Here is a 22,212-nt window from a genome sequence, read left to right as displayed (position 1 = left end):
AATACCCTGTTGAGAATTTTTCCTCTGCTAAGCCACTGGATTTCTTTATGTAGTAGGAGATGTTCTTTAAATACTCTGGAGTGAAATGACCTTTGTTTAATGAAGTTAACCATTTTGTAGTGTCTTCCAGAACAGTTTTATTTCATCCCAAGTGTTTTTGACACCAGTACGTGAATACCTTCTGTGTCAGTTCAGGTCCCCAGAGAAACAGAGGTCAAGACAAGATTTGATGTGCAGGGAGCCCCATCCAGAGTTGGCTATTGGAGCGTTCCCACCATGCTCAGGCTTCTGCTGGGAGAAGTCTAGAGGAAGCATGGCCAGGTGTGAATGTTACTGTGGATTCCAAGGTGAGGTAGCTGGGGGCTGTCAGGCAGCTCTGCTCCTCATAGCAGGTTCTGTTGAAGGGATATCTGAGCAGGGCACCGCTGTGGCCACCACACCCGCCATATCCCATTTGGGCTCTGACGCCATCCTGTCATGTGGATGCCTTTCTTACCCTGCTGACGTTGGACACCCCCACCCAAGTAGAACTTCTCATTCTGCTCTGCCTTTGCCCTGCTGGGCCTCTCTGCTGTATGGATCACTCCTCACCTTGCTCATAGTCAGGCTGTTTCCTCCCACCTTCCCCCACATACTGGGAAGCCCTCCTCCCTCTGCTTGGACTGACCCCTCTGCTGGACTGCCACCACCTCCCACACATATACCTAACTTGCCTGGCTCCACTTAATGGCTTTAGGACTGAATTGTTGAGGGAGAGGATAGTAGAAGGAAGTAGAAGAGGAAGAACCATTTGGGTTTCTTAAATCTGCAACTGACTAGAATATGCTTCCATTCACCGACGTAGAGAAAATAGGAGGAGGACCTAAGAAGAAACTTAGGTGGGTGTGTGTGTACAGGAATTTGCGTCTTAAAATAATGAATTTGGGGCAACTGTGGGATATCTTGATAAAATAGGCTCAGTGGAGGAGTTTGGCTAGAGAGAATAGAATTGGTTGTCATTAGCTTCTATGTGGTAGTTAAAATCCCAGGTTGCAAAGAAACTGCAGAGAAGGAAGGAGCTGTCAGTGGAGAACAACAGTGCTGCTTGGTGGACAATACTAAGAAAAGGATTATATCAAGGGAAACTAAGGGATGTGAGAATTGTAAAGAGGGGAGTGCTTGTTTAGTAATGTCAAAAGCTACAAAAATGGTAAAAGATCCAGTGGGATTTAGCAACCAGTTTAAAATTTAGTTATAATGGAGTAAACCCAGATTGCAGAGGGAGTGGAGGTGAGCGGGAGTGAGGAATTAAATTTGGCCAGAAATAGGTATGTTATTTAACTTACATATACATATGTATATGTAAGTTAAATAACATAAAAAGTAGGTATTGACATATGGACTGAAAAATAGTGTTTTTCATCCTTTCTAGTAAAGATATACTTGATTGATGAGGCATGTGGATTTAAAATATTCAGTTCAGAACCATAAAACTTCAAATGAATAATTGCTGGTTGTATGAATACTTGTATGATGTGCCCCATATTGTTCATTTTGTGTTGATTTTATTAATCTACAGTACTAAAGATCTGTTCAGCTAATTTTGCAGCCTCTGGAAGATTTTCACCTTAAGCTGCATAAATGATTTCCCAGTTAGCTGCAGTATGGGAGATGTGAAACTAGAATTACTCCACAAATTATGTGCTTTTGAAGTATTCATCTTTTTAGTCACACATTTTTTATAGCATGTGCTGAAAATAACAAGGAATTTGATAAAGGGAAAATATCTTTATGACTTAGAGGAAGATAATTTATAAATAAATGTTAACATATTAGATTTATACCCTCTGAGTTTCAAGAGTACTACAAGTGACTTGTTCAGTACAGACTACAACTTAAAAAAATGTGTTCAAAATATCTGGTACTTTTTTGTGACCTGGCTTGTAGCTCTTCTTTGATGAGGAAAGAATTCTCAGCACACGACTGGCTTTAAAAAGATGTAATAATTATTTACTCACTAAATGTTTTGAGGACCGACTGAGCCAAGCATTTTTGTAGGTGCTGAAGATAGTGGTGAAAAAGGTAAGTCTCTTTCCTTATGGAGCTTAAGTTCTAGTGGGAAGAGGCGGATAATACATGAAGAAATGGATGGATGGATGGATGGATGGATGGATGGATGGATGGATGGATAGATAGGTAGGTAGGCACTCTATAGAAACAGACCCTATTCCAGTGCTTTTATACAGTGCTTGGAGCAGAATAAAGCAGGGCAAAGGGGAATAATGTGATGCAAGGGAGTGATTATTTTAAATAAGATTATTAGGGAAAGTGCATTTCTTAAGAGGATGTTTGAAAAGAGTCCTGAAGGAAATAATGGGAAGAACCATGCAGATATATGAGGGAGAGCATTCAGATAGAAGGTGTATCCAGTGCAAAGGCTCTGAGGTAGCAGCGTATTTTCCTCTTCCAGAAAGAACAAGGACACAAAGAGTGGAGCAAAGTGAAAAAGAGAGAAGAGTGGAATATGAGCTCAGAGTGGTGGGATGTGTGTCGATTATACAGGGCCTAAAATACAACCATTTAAAAAAAAAAATGACCTTTATTGTGAGTGAGATGGGAGGCTCTTGGTGGATTTTGAGTAGCAGATACTAAGTATCTAAGTAAGTGATACTAAGTAAGTGATACTTAGTATGTGTTCCAGATACTTACCTTTAATCAGTTTGAACATAGGGATTAATACTAAATTATTAATTTGCCATATAGAGAGTTCATAATATGCAGCTGGAGTATTATTAAGTGGTGCGTCCAGAAGAGGAATCCTGGTGATTAGTGAGGTTCTTTTAGGATTCATTGAAAATCCTAACCTGCTTATAGAAGGTGATTCCAAGCTTTGAGTTATCCTTCTCGATGATCAGTACAATTTGGTTGATTTTCCTGCTATCTATATCTTAAAGCTTCTTAACTGACTTTGTAGATCAAGCCTAGTGGCTTCTGAAAATGTTAGTATTGCACAGTCTTTGAAGGCTTTGACAATTTGCTTGTCACCCCGTGTACATTAGTGTAACCAATATTCCTCAGTGTCTACTATGATTTCAAGGTTAATCTTTGCCTGGTAATCTTCTTTGGAGGCTCACAATTCTGGTTCACTCTGAGATAGGCTTTCAGAGCTCACTTTAACATGTATACTATGCCCTCTTTAACTCCTTTAGGCAACCTAAAATAAGCTGTTCACATGGTTTTGGATAATCAAAGGTCTTTTGAGAAGCGACATTCATAAGAAACTATTTAAAAAGTTTGTGAGAAATTAAAAAAAAAAGGCACTGAAATTAGGTCTGAAGTGCTGCTAATTTAACCAGGTATAATGACTAAAAGTTACCCTGTGTTTTCTAGAACTTGGGGAAAGCCACATAGTAGTTCTCTTTTATCTCAATAACCTTATTATTGAATTGTTTTGAAGAGCAATTTATTATAATACTTATAATACTTCTCCTTCATCCTGGAATGGAGATGCCTGTAGGTGTCTCTTCCTTTAGGTACCCTTAGTTTTGGGCCTCTCTGGACTTTCACACTGCCAGGAGAAGGCTGTTCTCCCCACTTACCTAAGGAAAAGTGGTGCCCCTTCTCCCTTTTATTTCTCCAGCTGTTACTTTATACAAAGTCCAGCTTTATTTAATATAGGATTTGCCTACTCACTGAAATTCGTTTGTAACACTAAAAATCAGTACTTGTGGCACTTTCACAGTCATTTGTGGATGTTCGCATGCACAGGGTGGCAAAAAATTTGAGTCACCTGACATGGACTTTCCCGTCTGAACCAGGTGACACTCTGCTTTCTTGTTTCAGCTCTCATATTCTACACAAGTGTCCTTTTCATCGTCTGTTTACTGAAACATTTTTCACTAAAAGCTTTTTGTGTTTCTTGTTTGTGGTTTTGCTGTTCAAAATGCTTCCCAAGAAGTTTTGAGGTACTGCCTAGTGTTGTGATGGAAAACATACACGTTAGATAAGCTTCTTTCGGGCATGAATTTATAGTGCTGTTGACCATGAGTTCAGTGTTAATCAACTATATATTAAATAACATGTCTTTAAAAAGAAATACACATATAAAAAGATTATGTATTGATCAGTTGGCAAAAATGTGACTAGAGGCTTGCAGGAACTCAACCGTGTATTTCCCTTAGGAACACTCGTTTGGTATTTGTGGCAACTTTATAGAACACAATTACTGTGAATAATGAGAATGGACTGGGACTTCCCTGGTGGCGCAGTGGTTAAGAATCTGCTTGCCAATGCGGGGGACACGGGTTCGAGCCCTGGTCTGGGAAGATCGCACGTGCCGCGGAGCAACTAAGCCTGTGCACTACAACTACTGAGCCTGCACTCTAGAGCCCGTGAGCCACAACTACTGAGCCTGCATGCCGCAACTATTGAAGCCCGTGCGCCTAGAGCGCGTGCTCCGCAACAAGAGAAGCCACCGCAATGAGAAGCCTGTGCACCACAAGGAAGAGTAACCCCTACTCGCTGCAACTAGAGAAAGCCCGCACACAGCAACGAAGACCCAATGCAGCCAAAAATAAATACGTAAATTAAAAAAAATAATAATGAAAACGGACTATGTTTAATTAAGGGTAGTGATTTATAGAGACTTTAGGTATAAACATTTCATCATTCCCTCTCACTGAAACCATCGTTTTAGATTTGTTTAAATACATGCATAAAGAGTTGTAATGTAAAATTTAATTTTGCTATGGGTTCAGGTTAAAAGTCACTGATTAACTTGTAAAGAAACATTTCTAAACATTATCTTCTACAAAATTAATATGTGCCTGAGGCATATTGAGTGCTCAGTGAGTATTTATTTTAGAGTAAAAATTTTTGAGCATTGTACGATTCTGGTTTTGGAGAAGAAGGCAATATCAGTGTTAGAGAATAATACTCTTTTAAGACTTTATCATATGTAGTTATGTAGACTGAGGCACATGAAAGAAAACTCAGTTGAATGTCAATTTCTGGTCCCTGCTTTGCTCTAAGCTAGCTAATCTTGAGAAATACTCTCTTTGAGCCCAATTGCTTTGTCTGTGAAGTGAGGAACATTTTCAATTTGTTCAGTTTCATTTTCTTTTGTCAGTATTATTCCTGACCTTAAATCATTTCCATTCTCATCAAGGAAATCATACAATTTAATGTCAAAATATATTAGCTGTCACATTTTGTTTTACTGACTTCAGTCTCACTGATTATTGATAAAAATGTAAGTTATGTATATGATATATCTGACATTATATACTGGTAAGAAGAAATAAAAGAACATCCTTAAATTTTACATAATTTTTTTTTTAGGATATAGGATTCTGTTTGTTGATGTTTGTGTTTCATATGATACAGTGTCCTAAATCATACAAAAATTTTTCTCTAAAAACAGTTTAAAGTTAGAATTATAAAAAGCAAAAATGTGTTTTATTAATACCTCATTTATTAATATTTCCTGTATGGCAGAAGTTTTAGATTATGGGTGCTTAGTTTTTTTTTTGTGGGACTTTATAAACTAATTTTTTTTTTTTTTGGAAAAATTGCTTTATGAAGCCTTAAGAAGCACTGAGTATAATTAAACTGTAGTCCAGAGTTAGATACAATTTAATAATAGTTCAATTCCAAAATAAAAGTTATTGTAGGTGAGACCATGAAATTTCCTAACACGTGATTTTAATACTTTGCGCTAAATTTTCTAAAACAACTCAGAGGAACCAATATTTACAGTAGATGGCATATTTATGAAAAATCTGGCATCACCTATTTCATATATATATATATATATATATATATATATATATACATATATAAAACCCAAGATTATACGAACTAGGAAACAGATGTTGTATATCTCAACAACAATACTAGAATGCAGAGTTTGAGACTGGGATTTATAACGTGGGATTTGGAAAAGGAGCAGACATCTTGTTTTCAAAACCTGAAGTTTTTCTCAAGACCGAAGTCAACATTGTAACTGCCACAGAACAGGAAAAGGGAAGCTTTTCTCGTTTTACTTGTTCATCTGCATCAGAAAGTCCAGTATCCCTGAGATAGGAACCACTGCAATAAGAAGGGAGTGAATAGGTTCTCCCAAAGGAAGATTGTTACTTCATTATGCCTCTGCCCTGGTCACCAGGAGCGAACTTTGCATTTCCGAACCTAATGCTTGGCAGCACTGAGACGTTTCAGTAATGGTTCATCATAAACCCAGCATTCTCCATCTTCATGAAATAACCTGTCTCCCGTTGAATTTCCTTTTGTTTCCTTTCTCGGGCTTCTGCTCTTTGTCTTTCTTCAAGTCTGTGCTTGGCTTCAGTTGCTGCATCAGTGTCTCTGATTTTTAAGTTGAAAGTGACATCCTTCCAAAGGCAGTGGGTTTCGTACTCATTCTTATCTTCCAACTTCCTCACTTTCTTCTTGATTATAGGCAACTTCTTGGTATCTATAAAAACTACATTTTCCCCTGTTGAGTATTTTGCATACATTATACCATTCCATTCCCCATCAACTGAGCAGAAAGATTTCGTGTCATTTGGAGAAAAAAATCTCAGCAGTAATTCTGTGCTTCTTGCCCCCATAGAAAGGTTTAGTGTGGAAGACGATATTGGTACTATAGCCAGTTTTGGAACAATTAATATTGCATTCTCCGCCTAGTTCCACGCAGGGCACTGTGTGGATAGACCTTCCACGACCATTGCGGAATGTGAGAATGTAATGTTCATCATGAGGTACCATTTTACAGCCTGAACCATTCGGTCTGTGGCATCCTTCTGGTCACTAATACTCACAAACAGGTCCGGATGTGCAAAAAAGTCTGCATACATTTCTAAAAGAGATCTTCTTTCAAGAATAAATGTTGGAAGAACTACCTTAGTAAGATCCATTCCAAGCCTAACCTGTGACAACAGATGCATGATAACACTCTTGTGCTCTTCCACCGACCCTGCCTCCCCTTCATCATCTCTCTCATCATGTGAATCGAAAAGTTCAACATCACTTCTTCCATTGGACATGGAAGAATTAAGTGACTCTGTGGTATCTGGGCACTTTAGATTATTCCCTAAGCTGCTGTGTGTCAAGACTGAGGCAGATCCAGAGGAATCTATTAAGTGCTGTGGGGATGAGCCACTCTGATGGAATTCATCCACATCATAGAATTCATCTTCGCATCTAGAATAAGAGAACTCTGGGACTGTGTTTGGAGACAAGCTGGCATGGCTTGGAGAAGTTAGACTGCTTCTAGGTGGTGAGTGCCCACTGCCTGTACTATTTGGTGTTAGAGTCTGATGATGTCCCAAGGTAGCTAATACAGGTCCAACTGGTAGAGAAGATGGATGCTGCTCTGACTTACACAACTGAGCAGGTTCTGGAGGTAAGACAGTCTGGGAAGGCATTGTGTTGATCACACGTTCCAAGGGACTAGGTTGATATATTGCATCTACAGGATTAATAGTACTTTTAGCGATCTGCAACAACACAATGCAGTGTTTAATTGATTCTAGCATGCTATTTGTTGTCTCTTTGAGAGCTGCAGTTTTCTTTCTCTGTTCATCATCTTTGCAGTTTTGAAGTTTGTCATCAAAAAGCTTTAACTGTTCTATCAAGATTTGTAGGTAAGCATCAGCTTCTGTAAGTTTCTTATCAGTTTTGGACACTAGGAACAAATCCTGAATCAAACCCCCAGGGGGCGGCGGGAAGGAGGCAGGGAGAGAACGATATCGATAGCGATAGCCCGCGGCCCGGCAAGCAGCAGGGTCCCTGGGGGCTCAGGGGTGGGAGCCGGCCCCTCCCTCTCCCAGGCCCTCCGGGTCTAATTAGCAAGTAGCCATCAAGAAAGCCATTCGCCAAGGCCCCTGCCCTCTGTGCCTCCAGGGGAGGGAGCCGAGGGCTGCTTCCGAGCACCCACTCTTCTCCACTGTCTGCCGGATCACCGGGCTGCTGCGCAGTCGGTCCAGTCCGGTTCAGCCGGTCCCTCGGGACAGCCCCTCGCCCCCTGTGTAAACTAATTTTTGAATGTTTTTTTCCCCCTTAAAAGTGTTTAATAGTTGATTCTGATTTCCTATTAATTATTGGATAAATATTATTTTAATTAAGTCATTAGCTTATTTAATAGATTATTATTAGAACAAATTTTCTAAAAATACTGTTATTTAAATTAATACCAACAGAAAATGAAAATTTCCTCTTAGTTTCTATATATTTATTACTATTTTCCACTCCCAAAATGAGTCAGAGAAGTCCAATTTTTATGTAAGTCTATCAATTAGATATTTTCAGCCTCTTCAAATATTCTGGAATTCCTGTAATTTGACTTTCAGTTGTGTCATTGAATATTTTTTACTGGCTGTCCTTTAAATCTGATTCTTCTACTTGGATTTTCCATTATTGACCAGGTCTATATTTAAGAATCTGTATTATTTTGAAAGCTATTTACGTGCTACACTGTAAATATAAGTCAGTTATCTTTATTGGCTTAAGACATTTCTTCTCTGTTCCCCTCAATATTACACTAAAGTTATACAATGACAGTGATTTGTATTTTTATTATTCATAATTGGTAACAGAAGTGTTCTTCAGTGACCAGGTACTGTTTTTGAAATGCCAGTTATAAACTTTCTATTTGTTGATAGGCTGGGTGCTTACCAACAGTCTCCTCCCTTTACGCACATTCTTTATGCTTTGTTTTATGATCTTGGTTCTCTCATTTTTTTACTTTGTAAGTTGCTCTTAATATGTCATTTAACCTGTTTCAGTCTTGTAAAAATATGCCTGTTAGGTTGGGTACAAAGGGCAATTTTCTTGGGGCCTGCATTATCCCAGGCAGTGTCCCTGATTTCATGCCATTCTGTGAATAAACATCCAAGTGAAAAACGTTCTTGTTAGTGTTACGAGAGCTAGACTTTAGATACAGTTACTAAAGCAAGATTTTGATTCTAGCCTTGAAGAAATCCTGTGTATAGCAGATTTACTTTTATATACACAGGGGTACTGTGTGTGTGTGTGTGTGTGTGTGTGTTTGTGTGTATTTTTTCATTTGTGTAGGTTACTGTGTTTCAGCATGTTATTTTTAACCTGATTTCCTGTGATATTTTCATAGTCTGTCTTTGACATATACTAGCCAGCAAGATTTTGATGACCTTTATTTTCTGTAGTTTATCTTCTGAAAACAATGGATATATATATTCCTTTTTCTAAGGAACCCTACCTGCTACCTCAAAGATAAAGTTTGTATTGTGCTTGCTTGAGTTGTAAATAAGAACCACTTGACTTTTACTTTTATTTTTTTTCTTCAAAAGCATAATAACATTTTATTTTTAATTTTTATTTTACACTGGAGTATAGTTGATTAACAATGTTGTGTTAGTTTCAGGTGTACAGCAGAGTGATTCAGTTATACATGTATCTATTCTTTTTCAAATTCTTTTCCCAGTTAGGTTTTTACAGAATATTTGGCAGAGTTCTCTCTGCTCTACAGTAGGTTCTTGTGGGTTATCTATTAGAACTACTTGACTTTTAAAAGCCACATTTAATATATATTACATCATAGTTTATTGATTACATTTGATCATCAAAATCTCTTGCGCGAAAGAAGGTTCCCTTCCTCTTTCTCTAGAGGGCTATTTCATATCTTTCTCTTCAAATTTGTAACATCACTCTCAGCTGATAACCTTGCTTCTTCCTATTTTACAAAGAAAAGGAAAAAATAATTGAAGGAATGAGCAGGGAACTTCCAAAGACTCTGACCACTATAAAAATCTACCTACTTCCCAACTGTTCCCACATTGAGAAATATGCTAAAAAGAAGTAAAGTATTTATATAATACTATACTGCTTTTCCATCTATTACCGTAAATGTAGTATCCCCTTTTCTAACTATCCCCTTTTCTAACGTTTGAATGCTTTCTCATCATCCCCTTTTTAATTACTTAAGGATATCACTTCACTATTTCTTCTCTCTCTTGATTACATTATTGACTTTTTTGTTTTGTGCTGGATCATTCTTGTCAGTGTACAGATATGCTGCTAGTTCACTAGTCTTAATCAAAAATCTTCTCTTGACCCCGTTTTCCCTACCAATTACTACTCCCGTTCTTTTGTTCCCTTTTGCATCAAACTGCAAACTCTTCCATACCCACCATCTCTATTCTCTTTTCCCAGTCTCTTAAATCTACTTTTATCAGACTTCAACTAACGAAAACTGCTCCTATTACTAGTGACTTCCACGTTACTGAATCCAGTGGTCAGTTCTTTGTCTCCATCCTACTTGATCTCTTGGCGGTAGTTGTCATCATTTACTTTCTCCTGCTGGATATGCTTTCTTAACTTGGCTTTACGGGTAACTCTGGTTCTTGGTTTTCCTACTTAGTCACCTTTGCTGGCTACTTCTCTTCTTTTAGAATGTTGGAGGGTCTCAGGGGTCCATCTTTAGAACTCTTCTCTTTCTACATTTATACTTCTAGAGTAAGTAGAATTTAAGAATTTTCCCCCCACACTGTAGCTTATTTCTTATAAATTGTTGATTATAGAAGAGAAAATAAAATGCTGCTATTTAAAAACTATCTTCCCATCTTAAAGTTTGCCATGAGAACTGTGGACCTTTGGGGGAGTGACCATCTAGTGGCAAGGGTTGGAGAGGTGGATAAGACTGTTTTATTTAAAGATCATTGTGATATAATGTAGTAACTCTTAGGGCATGATAGAAAATGGATATTGTATTTCCTTATCTCATAAACCTTAAAGGTATTTTTAAAAGGAATTTTATATAAACTTGTGTAATGTGTTGGCATTATTTTCTGTAACCTCAAGCATGTCCATATAGATATCTGCAAAGGATGAAATTTAAAAAGGAACGTTATGAAAAGATTCTATATCAGATCAAATTTTAGAGCCATGGTTAAAAACAAAAGTAAACATGCTTGATGGATAAAATTTGAGAAATACGGTAAAAAAATGAATTAAAACACCTATCATACCACTGCCTAAATGCAGTTTATATTTTGAAATATTTCTTCAATCTAGTCTTGTGCAGTTTAAAAATCATTCTATGATCATATAATGTCCATCATTTTGTGAAAATGTCCATGTTTTCACAATTTTTTTTAATGAACATTATGTTTAGGGATTGTACTAAATATATCCCATCTCATGGGTTCATTTGTCTTGAACATTTGGGTTTTGATTATTTTAATTTACATTTATTTTTATTTTTTGTTTTTGTGGATAAAGCTGCAATGAGCATCCTCTGCATCATTTTTTTTTCTGTTTTAGGATTACTTCCTTAGGATAGATTGCCAGAAGTGGAGTGACTGGGTCAGAGGGTATGAACTTACGAATGTTTTTTCTTTTCTTTTTTTGAAATAAAATTTTTAATTTATTTGATGTCTAGTTGATTTATATTCATTATGAAAAATGAAAATCATAGTGATTATATTTGGTAACTGTCAGAAAACTGTGTCTAAAGGCAAGGTTCTGTGATCCGAAAAGTTTGGGAAATTCCTAAAGTTCAAAGAAAAAAGCCTTTTAATCTTGGTTTATCTCAGCATTTCCTGAACTTAACTGAGCATTGAATAGGTTTTTTTGTGATACACTTCTTAACATTTTGTGGAAGTTTGACAAAGGGTATAGTTTATGAGCTACTGATCTAAAATTTAAAAATGTTTTATTGGTTAGATTATGTTTTATTGGTCAAAGCAACTAAACTATAAACCTTTGTTCTAAAATTATTTTTAAAAGGAGATTAAAATAAAGCTGTTTACTATATGATTTTTGTGTATGTCTTTATAAAGTCTCATACTTTTATAATTTAAACTTTCTATACTGACTCCAAAAGAACATGTTAATGTCTCCATGGCATCAAATACTTTTTACAGTCTTTAATGAAATTTGGAATATAACATAAAAGTAGAAGATAATGTAGATTGTACAAACCTTTTTTCCCTCCCCCCATTTTTCTCTACAGAATGTGAAAACCTTTGCATCTTCTGATAGTCTAGCCAAGGTCCAAGAAGTAGCAAGCTGGCTTTTGGAAATGAATCAGGAACTGCTCTCTGTGGGCAGCAAAAGACGACGAACTGGAGGCTCTCTGAGAGGTAACCCTTCCTCAAGCCAGGCAGATGAGGAGCAGATGAATCGCGTGGTGGAGGAGGAACAGCAGCAGCAGCTAAGACAACAAGAGGAGGAGCACACTGCAAGGAATGGTGAAGTCGTTGGAGCAGAACCTAGACCTGGAGACCAAAGTGATTCCCAGCAAGGACAATTGGAAGAAAACAATAACCGGTTTATTTCAGTAGATGAGGACTCCTCGGGAAACCAAGAGGAACAAGAGGAAGATGAGGAACATGCTGGTGAACAAGATGAGGAGGATGAAGAGGAAGAGGAAATGGACCAGGAGAGTGATGATTTTGATCAGTCTGATGACAGCAGCAGGGAAGATGAACATACACATAGTAACAGTGTCACAAACTCTAGTAGTATCGTGGACCTGCCTATTCACCAACTCTCCTCCCCGTTCTATACAAAGACAACAAAAGTAAGTACATTTAGTCTGCTCTTCACCTGAGAAATTTTACATATCCGTATTAATTGTAACGAAACTTTCCTCACAGTCTTTGTAGTATTGCAGAATTAATCTTCAGATGTGTAGTAATAAAATGAACTAATTTTTGTTTTACAGAAGGTATTAGAAAGTATTAGAAATAGAAATACTGATAATGGGACAACGTTATTACACATGGAGAGAGGGTATTTGATCCTATTACTATGAAAAATCATTAATATCAAATTTCATTATCAGTTTTGTCCCTGGGGCAGGGGTTAGGAGGTTGCATGTAGTGAAGAGCATTGGAGTGAAACATGGTTTGTGTAGATCAAGTAGTGAAGGCTCTTTTCTTATTTACCAAGTGCAGCTGGGCTGGGGGGCTGTGTATTCACAGGTGTTACTCCAAGGCACTAGTTACTGGAAGCTACCTCATAATTAGTTTTCTTATTATGATGAATAAGATATATCCTTTGTAAATAGTTTTCTCTTTGTTATGTAAACAAGGTAAAATTACAGTCTGAATATTAGTATTTGGTTGTTGGGGAAATCTGAGTAGGTATTTTTAAAAGTTAAAATGCTAGATGCCGACGTATTTAAGATTATGAAACATTTTTCCTACTGTATAAAACAACAAGAATGTATGGTGCTGTCTTCACTGCTTGTTTTCTTCTAGTTATTTTACTAAAGTTAAAGCATTTAGGAACCCCAGAGGAATTGTTTTTTTTTTCCTGATTCCATTTTAGTGGAACACTCCATTTGCTTCTCCAGGCAATTTGAATATTAAGTATAGGATAACCACACCATTTTGGTTGGTATTTGACTGTGAGAAATAGGAGGTGATATGAAGGTGCACTTAGATTCCCAACTTTCGCTCAAGTTACTGCCACTACTTCCCTTGCTTGCAGTTTTCCTTTCCCTTTGTTCCTGGGAGACAGCTCTGTTGGATCTGCCTCCTTATCTCATTTAGCTGGTGGTAGCCCATGGAAACTAGCCATAGCCATGTTTTAAAAGGTGGACAGTTGGACTCTTGTCTAAACTAGAGGAATCCTATCAGTTCAGGGACTTGGTGACTAATCTAGTGCTGAGAGACAATTCCATTTTATACAGTCCTTGGAGGCTGTGCCAGAGTTGAGGACTGGATACACTGTCACTATCACACACCGTCATTGCTTCCCAGAATTGTCCTTGCTGGATAGGCAGGGAGCTGCTGTCTGAGGTGGAAGCGGGAAGTGTTTGAGTAAATATGGAATTGCCAGTGCTAATTCTGTGGGGTGGCATGTGGGCTTCTTTCCTCAGAACATTCCTGGAATTATCACTTAAAATTGCGGTCATAACAGGGGCAGGGATTGTGGAGAGAAAGAGGAAGCATTTCTCACTACCCAGTCTTTCTACTGTATTCCCTTTCCCCCATTAAATTACAGTCAAAATGAAATGATATAGTGTCTGGGCTTTGCTTCAAAATAATACCAAAGGGGAGAATAGGAAGGAGGGTATAGATTGGCCATGAGTTGCTAATTGTTGAAGCCGGGTTATAGGGACATGGGGGTTCGTGGGTATTCTATGTAGTTTTCCAAGTATGTTTAAAGTTTTCCATAATAAAAAAAATTAAGTTGTAAAGAATATGAACATACACACACACACACACACACACACCACCCAAAGTTGGAAATGAGAGTTTTCTTTACATACCTTGGTCTTGTTCACTAGCTCCTCAGTCATCTAAGTGCTGACTTCTCTTCTGCATTGAAATTTATTTTCTCTGTATTTTGGTGCTATTGAAATTACAGGAAATTCAATAAGGACATCATGTGCATTTTGCTGGAGTTAGAATTTATCTTAATCAATATTTTAGGCAGTGTTGCTAAGCAGTGGTCTATATAAAGAGGAGAGAACGTAAAAAGAATTATATTCAGAATGAATGAGGTACGTAGCATAACTTCTATCCTTTTTTCCCTTCAGGCTTCTTCGCTCATAGATCTTTATCTTTGCATGCTTTCTGGTTCTTTATCATTTAAAAATTAGATAAAAATCATGAATATCCATGTAGAGTAGACTGTGAGTTAAACAATTCTTTGGAAAGGAGCATTTTAACTCAAATAATATCTTACTTATTTTACAGACATTAAAATAAATAATGGCTGAGGTAGTTTATCCTCTTATTTGCTTACTTTTAAATTTTACAGTGAATCATTTATTTAGCCCATAAACAACACACAAACAGATTTAACATCATCCTCTTTAACTTGACCTGCAATAAAATAGCTTGGACACTCGGTTTAATAGTTGAATTGCTGTATCAGTTTTGCTTCGGCTTGTGAACCTTAAACTCTTTCTAAAACATGTTTATCCCTAATTTCCCTAGCCTGTCTGCAAGTTTAGATTTTATTTAATTGGTTTGATCTAAGAAGGAAGTGGCTTCAAGTGGTGGTTTTCATCCCTTTTACCATCCCTGTCTCAAGGTGTTGAAGTGGTGCTTTGGAACTCAGCCAGATGGCTCTAACACAACCAATGGCAAAGCTCAAACCTTTTATAGTGCAATTTGCCCAGCTCATATACCTGATCTCTTGATTTCTCTCCCTCAAGGTTACTATCTCAAAAGAGAAAATTTATATCTCTCCTGTTTTTTTCTGAGGATTCAGATGGAGGAATAGGGATTTAGTTTTTAATTGCATTATCTTATTTAAGAAAGAAGTTTAATCAAAACTAAGCCTTTCAGAACAATGCAAAGCTATCAATGAATTCTGCTGCATTTTAAATTAAAAACTAGAAAGCCAGCTAGATGAAATGTATCATTTACCTAAAGGAGAAGTCATCATAGTGTTCAGTAGGAAAATTTCCAGATTTGACGGGTGCTTTATATTTCCCTTCCCTTCAAGATGAAACCATAAACAGAACTTTTAGATATGTCTTATACAGATTAGCTACCTCCTTAAAAACAAACACACTGAATTTAAGTCTGTTTCCCCTAGTGACTCTTGAGTTGTGAATACAATTATTGTGTTATACATACAAAGCCACAGGAGCGGACTGAGTACTAACAGCAACAGGGCTAGATGTGTTCATGTGTTTATGTGAGTGTGTGTATATGTGTGTGTGTGTGTGTGTGTATGTAAAACGCACTTTTGATACGCTATTTATCTTGAGGTCATTTGCCTTAATAAGTATGGCAAGAAGAATATAAAACTATTTGATTGCCAAGGCAGAGATGCCCTTCTAATAAGTAGGACGTCAATCTGAGATTGGCTCGTTTTCCTTTTTGTTCGTTCTTGAAACGCTTCTTCAGGATCATTCCCAACAACATTTTATTTTTTCAACAACATTTAAAAAAGTCACCTAGTACTGTGTTACTTCAAAAGAAAATGTCAGTCACCCATGTGTATAAATCTTTTAACTACAGTAAACAGGGGGAAAGCTCTCACTGTTTCAAAATTACTTTATTTTGGAGCAGCTCTAAATTATTGATTATTATAAACATAAGACACTTTAAACTCTTGATCATTATAAACATAAGACACTTCTACAGATATTACCCTAAGCCACAATTTCTTTTAAATCCTCTTAAACTATAACTTTTGAGAAGAGTAGAGGTATAATAAGTATTTTTAAAATCCCATTTTTTAATGTTAACATGGGATTAGCCTTCTACAGTCTTACCCAGCATACCTTTCAAAATTTTTTTTTGTTTGTTTGTTTGTTTGTTTGTTTGTTTTTGGGCAGTTTCTTAAACATACCCTTTGGACCACTAGACTTATTTGGCATTCCTGAACATGCTATATATGCAAATATGATATTAATGAGAAAAACCATTTTTGGTCCTTCATTGTATTGGGCTTTTCTTTGAAAGCATATTGGAAACTATCAAAACTCTTAGGACAATCTTTTTTCCCCCTAGTCACCAAAGATTTATTCTAATGGGAGTCTATGGCAATAATATAAATTAGAAATTCCAGACTTTCTTAATGTTAAGAGTCAAGGACAGTGGCAGTCAAGAATTGGTGCTTATTAAGTCCATACTGTTTGCAAGTTCCTATGAACTTGCAAACAAACTTAAGTAAGCAGAGCTTGCAGAGAGGCCAACACCCCAAAATTTCATGTAAGTGGCAAGAGATTTTAAGACAGATCTGCCTAATTTCAGAAAAACCCTTTCTTTCCATGCGCTATGCTGCCCCCTATGGTAGAGTTTGGCAAACATTACTAAACAAGATCTTCAGCAGAATTTTAAGTCTCTAGGTTCTAGGCTTTGGAGTATGGTGGTTTTCTAATACCATGTCACATTTGAAATCAACAGAGCTGTCCTTTAGAAAGTACAGATTGCTTAGTTAAATGCTTTTCTTTGTGGTATTTAACAAGTACTGAAGTTATGAGGGCTCAAGGCTAAAGTTATAACAGGAAGAAGTGACAATGAAATTTGAGACTGGATAACAGATATCAATTCTCTCTGGATTCCATCAAATGTGCTTCTTAATTAGTGGTTGTGTGCCAGCTATTTCTGTAAGTTTGGTTAGTCTGCCTGCAAATTTGAAATTCAACTTGCTTCCCCGAATAGAAATGCCCATCTCTTCAGTTTTAACTCCCTGTGTCAACAGTCTTTTATATATATATATATATATATATATATATATATATGTATGTGTATTATATATATATATATATATATATAATTTTTTTTAAAAATCTTGTTTCCTGAAGAGATGCCCAGCCCATACTAAAGACTTCTTTTCCATGTTTAATGTAGAGTATGAACTCATTTTCTACTAAAATGAAAAGCAAATGAGATTACCATCAGGCCAGATCTTGTATCCTCCTGATCTTCTCATGAAGAGAACCATGTTTGAGCACCGATTTCTGCTTCTTCCATGTCTATCATAGTGCATTTTATTTGTTCTCACATAACTTCATTCCTTATCTCAAATTAATATATCTTTTTTGCCATCTTGATTGTTAGATTTCTCCTGGTAACTAAGCCTTTTTTTTTTTTTTAGCTGTGCCGCACAGCATGTGGGATCTTAGTTCCCCAACCAGGGATCAAACCCGCACCCCCTGCAGTGGAAGCGCAGAGTCTTAACCACTGGACTGCCAGGGAAGTCCCTAAGCAGTTTTTTTAAAAAATCCTTTTTCCCTCAAATAAGAAATAAGTGTTTAGTAAAAATATGTATATATTCAAAGAAGCAGTATGTTAGTGTATAAGAGGCCTGAGACTTTCTTGTCTCTAGATTCAAAACAATAGAGGAGCTAGGGACAAGGATCACTAACCAGCCAGGGGATCAAAACTACAGTTTTGTTTCTAGTCCAGCATCTTTCAGCTGCTCCCTTGAGCCAGACCTACTGGCAAACTTTGTAGGACAATGTGGGTAACAACTGAAATCAAATAGGGTTCTAAATTCTACTTTATTTAGGTAGAGTTCTAGAGAACGATGGCCATGTCATGAAGTCCCTGGCCTTGTCTTGTTCTTGTAAGACAAAGAACCAAAGTTTAAATTCTGTTAGGTGGAGAGAGGTCCAGAGAGCAGTCATCTTGAATAACATCCACTAGGAAACATAGCCCAACAAATAGCCATGCCTCCTGCATTTGTGAAGGAGAACAGACTGGAAACATTCACTCAGCCCAGTTTAACCCAATTTTAAACATGTGGAGAGGGTGGAAGCGGAGGGAAGGGGACACACTGGAGGAGATGGGTTTCCCCTAACTTAGTAGAGTGAAAAGAGCTTTTCAGGCTTGAACTTGAATTCTGATTTTGCCGCTCATTATATGGCCATAAATATGTAATCTCATTGAACTGTTTCCTTATCTGTAAAATAAGACTATAATACCTACTTCACAGGGTTTTTATAAGGATTGAGTAAAATAATTTATGTAAAGCAAGTAGTGTAGTGCCTGGGACGTGCAAGTAGTTTGCAGATGTAAGCCTGTGACCTCATTTTGTCTGTCTCTTATCCTTCATCCCTAATCTCACAGAACGCACTTCATTCCCCACAGAAGATATCAGTCTATATACTTTTTATGACCTTTAGTGTTCAGTCATCATATCACCCTCTAGTGGAAAAAGTTATTAATAGAGAAATAGATAAATACTTTTAAAAGGATGCTCAGGAGGAGTGGGAGCATATTATAATAAGTGGGCTGATTTCTGATAAAAATAAGAATAGAACAAATTTCCACGGGGATGCTTTTCACAGATCGTCCTAGTTGATAGGTAGGCATCATTTCCTTCTATTAGAATTTGTCAGTTTCTCTAAATTTTCTTCTTTAAAACATCTGTATACTTTAAATGCTTTGTGAATTTTACAACTGGATGCCAAAATGAACTTTAGTTTATGGTCAATTTCTAATTAATTCCTGCTAGTGCAGTTTTAAAAATACTTATTAACATTATTTTAAACCATAATAGCTCTCAATGTTGGTCATGTTTAAATCTGTTATCCTGTTCACTGCAAATAATTAATTAATTACGGATTTTAATTATAGACCAAAACAAATCTTCCCACAGAATGGAGAATTTAAAAGAATTTTAATAGTGTTCTATTGATAACCTTCTCTGAAGTATCCACAAATAACAAAGATAGTTATGCTCAAAATGTTCCTGAGGCAGATTATTTCATGTGTATATAATTAAAATGAACTGATGTTTATTCATGTTGTTTTTGTTGGTGATAAGGAAGAGGGTATGAAAAGGATAAAGGGGTTCTGTTTTTACTTTGGTAGGTAACTCCAAAATTAAGTCTTAAGGGCCCATCATTCACCCAGGCCTCAGTCCTGCATTTCTACCTGTCTCTTGGGCATTGTCACCTGAGCGGTCCACTGAAAGCTAAAACTACTACTGTATGTATTTCTTCCTACCAGTTTTTAATTTTCCTCTTTAGATTTTCTAGTCTCTTAATATCCTAGTCTTCTGTTCATTTGGTGAAAAAATGGTTTGACTTTTTCTTATCGTCTGAGTCTGTGGGTTTGCTGAAGAGTTTAACACATATGAACACTTGATCTTCCTTTTTCTTACCCCCAGGCACTTGTAAGATAAAAATTGAAGGGTCATGTTTAAAAATCTTAAGAGCATCTTTGCTTAATGTTTCTGTTTGCACCAGGCTATAATGCCATGTCCTTGACAATGTGTTGCCAGTATGAATTATTGGATGAATTTTTAAAAATGAATTTTTGTTCTGTGTGGATCAGTAACCTCAATTTTAAGTATCTGGTGCTCCATTTCCCCCTGATGAAGCCAAATCCATAGGTGGACACTTGAAGTGTTTCACAATCTTACCAATTTTTTTCTACCTGATTTCATCTCCATTTCTCCCCTTGCTTTTAATAAACTCTAGCTAGATCCTTCAAATTCCAGGCCAAATTCCATCTGTATCTTTACACCTTCCTAGAATTAGAAAATTCAATTCCTTGAACCCGTTGTTGGTTCTCTATGTTACAGTTCATTTGGTGTTACCTTGTGACTCTTGCGGTAAGTTTTATCTTGAGTTGACATTTAATTCTTTTATTTTTTGAACAGTAGAAATTTGATGTATTTGTCTCTAGTGCTGATTCAGGTTGAGAATTGAAGTTTCACAGATTGCAATGTGAGCAATTCTCATTTCACCTCTTAAGATGTACCCAAGCTAGACTATAAATTATAAATAAGCATGCCATTTAAGTTTAGTTTAAAACTCAGATATTCATTATAAAGATAGTTACATTGAGGAACATTATAATAACAATTAGCAGTTGACTCCCCGGAGGAGAATTTAAAACCCTAGTTTAAGAACTATGTTGCTAAGATGCAGAAATCAATTGCGGGTAACTCATACAGTCATTAAAAGTCATATTTTTAAAGGAAATTTAATAACAGGAAAACCTTAAAAATATAACATTTACTAAAAATATAGAACTCAAAACTATGTATATAATATGATCCTAACTATGAAATAAGCATACAATAATCTATATATATGCATGGGAAAAGATCAGAAAGAATTAAACCAAATGTTAGAAATTATCTCTGAATGTGGTTGAGTTATTTCTGTTTTTTCTTATATACCTTTCAGAATTTCCCAAGCTTGTTATAACAGGCATATATGACTATTATTTATTAGGAAAAAAAACTATATCTATTAGAAACCAGTTTTTATTCTATTTACTTAGTCTTTTTAGGTAACTTCCATAATGTATAATGTTCCAGTGGAAGACTGGATAAAAAGACATCTTTCACAAGTAAGGGCATTATATAATGATCTCTTCATGAAAATGCAGCTGAATATAGTGGGAAAAAAGCAATGAAATCTTTAAGAGTTCTTTGAATAACCAATTCTTCACCTCTCTAGGACTCAGGTCCATGCTGGCAATTCTCTAAGGTCACCTTACCACATTATTAGAGGAGTAGTAGTTAGCATGGTGGTATCTTTCTTTGTTTTCAAGACATTTATTTAATATATGGTTTCTTCAGAGTTACTTAAAGTAGCCTTGGCAGCACTTTTGGCTGTCCCTGAAACATGAATATCTTTCATTTAAACATCCTGTGAGCAATTTCAGAATCCATCTTTTTAAATATAATTCTGCAGTGCTTTACCAGGAAGTCACCAGTGCTTTTCCTCCCCTCCCCTGGTCCCAACGCTTCATTTCTTCAAACTGATTAATATATATTTAAACTGCTTAGGTTTTCCATCCTAGTTTTAAGTCTCCTGAGATAGAATCCGAAGGAGACCTTTGAGATCACCAAGTCCAAACCTGTGCCCAGTAGCTTTATCAAGAGACTTGGGCTTGAAAATGAAGTCATCACTAGGGAATACTACAGTGTGGAGTAGCATTGTATTTTTAGACAGTTCTTTATGTGGACATCTATTACCTTTCTTTGGTCCTTCCTCTTCCATGTAGAGCAGTAACAGCCTTTCTTATAGGAGAAGACTGCTGTCATACTCATCCATAATCTTCTCACCAGACTTAATGCCTTCAACATGTTTTCTAGGATCACCATCCAGGTTGCCCTTCTCTGGACAAATTGATCTTGAAGTGTTGTATGCTGTACAATGGAGGTGCTGCTCAGGTGTAGTAGAGCCAGACTATTCCCTGTTCTTACTCTGAACCTCGTCAGTGCAATGGCAAGCTGCACTGGTAAAAATGCTACTACTACTAATAAACCACTTACTGAACACTATTTACTATGTGCTAGGACACTGCTAAATACTCTCCATATATAACCTCATTTAATCTCAACAGTCCTGTTATGTTGGTTCTGAGTTTTATCTCCATATTAGAGGTGAGAAACAAGTGAAGAGAAGTTAAGTAATTTGTCGGTGGTCAGTCATGTGGTAAGTAGTGGAGCTAGGAATTTGAGCCTAGATCTCATTCTGGGTCCAAGTTGCATTTTTGTTAAAATTTGAAAATTCAATGAAACAGTAATTTTGGGAGGAGGGGGACAGTAAAATAACCCATAAAGCCAGCTAGTATCTGTTTTTATCCCCCCTGCCCCAAGAGTTTCCCTATCTTAATCTCTACTCCCATGCTATATTTATTATGACTCATTTCGTATTATATTAAATTTGTTTTCCTATCTCCCTCCTATTCAAGCCTTTTGATTTCTTATCTTGCCTAAGAGTACTTATCATGTGTAAGGTACCCATATACCTAATAATTTGTCACTAAATAATTAGTGAATAAATTTTTATGTATTACTTGCCAGTCCTTA

The 22,212-nt window shown here is 36.6% G+C and overlaps 1 protein-coding gene and 1 pseudogene across 4 annotated transcripts in view; one reads left to right on the top strand and one right to left on the bottom strand.

Moving 5' to 3' along the window:
• Positions 1-22,212, top strand: part of FBXW7 (F-box and WD repeat domain containing 7) — a 204,658-nt gene that overhangs the window by 100,618 nt on the left and 81,828 nt on the right. For 2 of the 4 annotated variants that reach the window (XM_029234852.1, XM_029234850.1), the window contains 2 exons: positions 11,278-11,327; positions 11,969-12,538. In XM_029234852.1, the coding sequence (XP_029090685.1) occupies positions 12,038-12,538 (501 nt within the window). In that variant the 5' untranslated portion in view covers positions 11,278-11,327; positions 11,969-12,037. Of the gene's footprint in view, positions 1-11,170; positions 11,328-11,968; positions 12,539-22,212 lie in introns of those variants that run through there. The other 2 variants (XM_029234851.1, XM_029234853.1) reach the window with 2 other exon arrangements.
• Positions 6,169-7,850, bottom strand: LOC114902547 (annotated as a pseudogene).

The sequence above is a fragment of the Monodon monoceros genome, unplaced genomic scaffold (assembly GCF_005190385.1).
Source record: "Monodon monoceros isolate NGI ecotype Baffin Bay Population unplaced genomic scaffold, NGI_Narwhal_1 Super_Scaffold_20, whole genome shotgun sequence".
Classification (NCBI taxonomy): domain Eukaryota; kingdom Metazoa; phylum Chordata; class Mammalia; order Artiodactyla; family Monodontidae; genus Monodon; species Monodon monoceros.
Note: the sequence above shows the minus strand (reverse complement) of the source record. Positions and strands in the feature narration are given on the sequence as shown.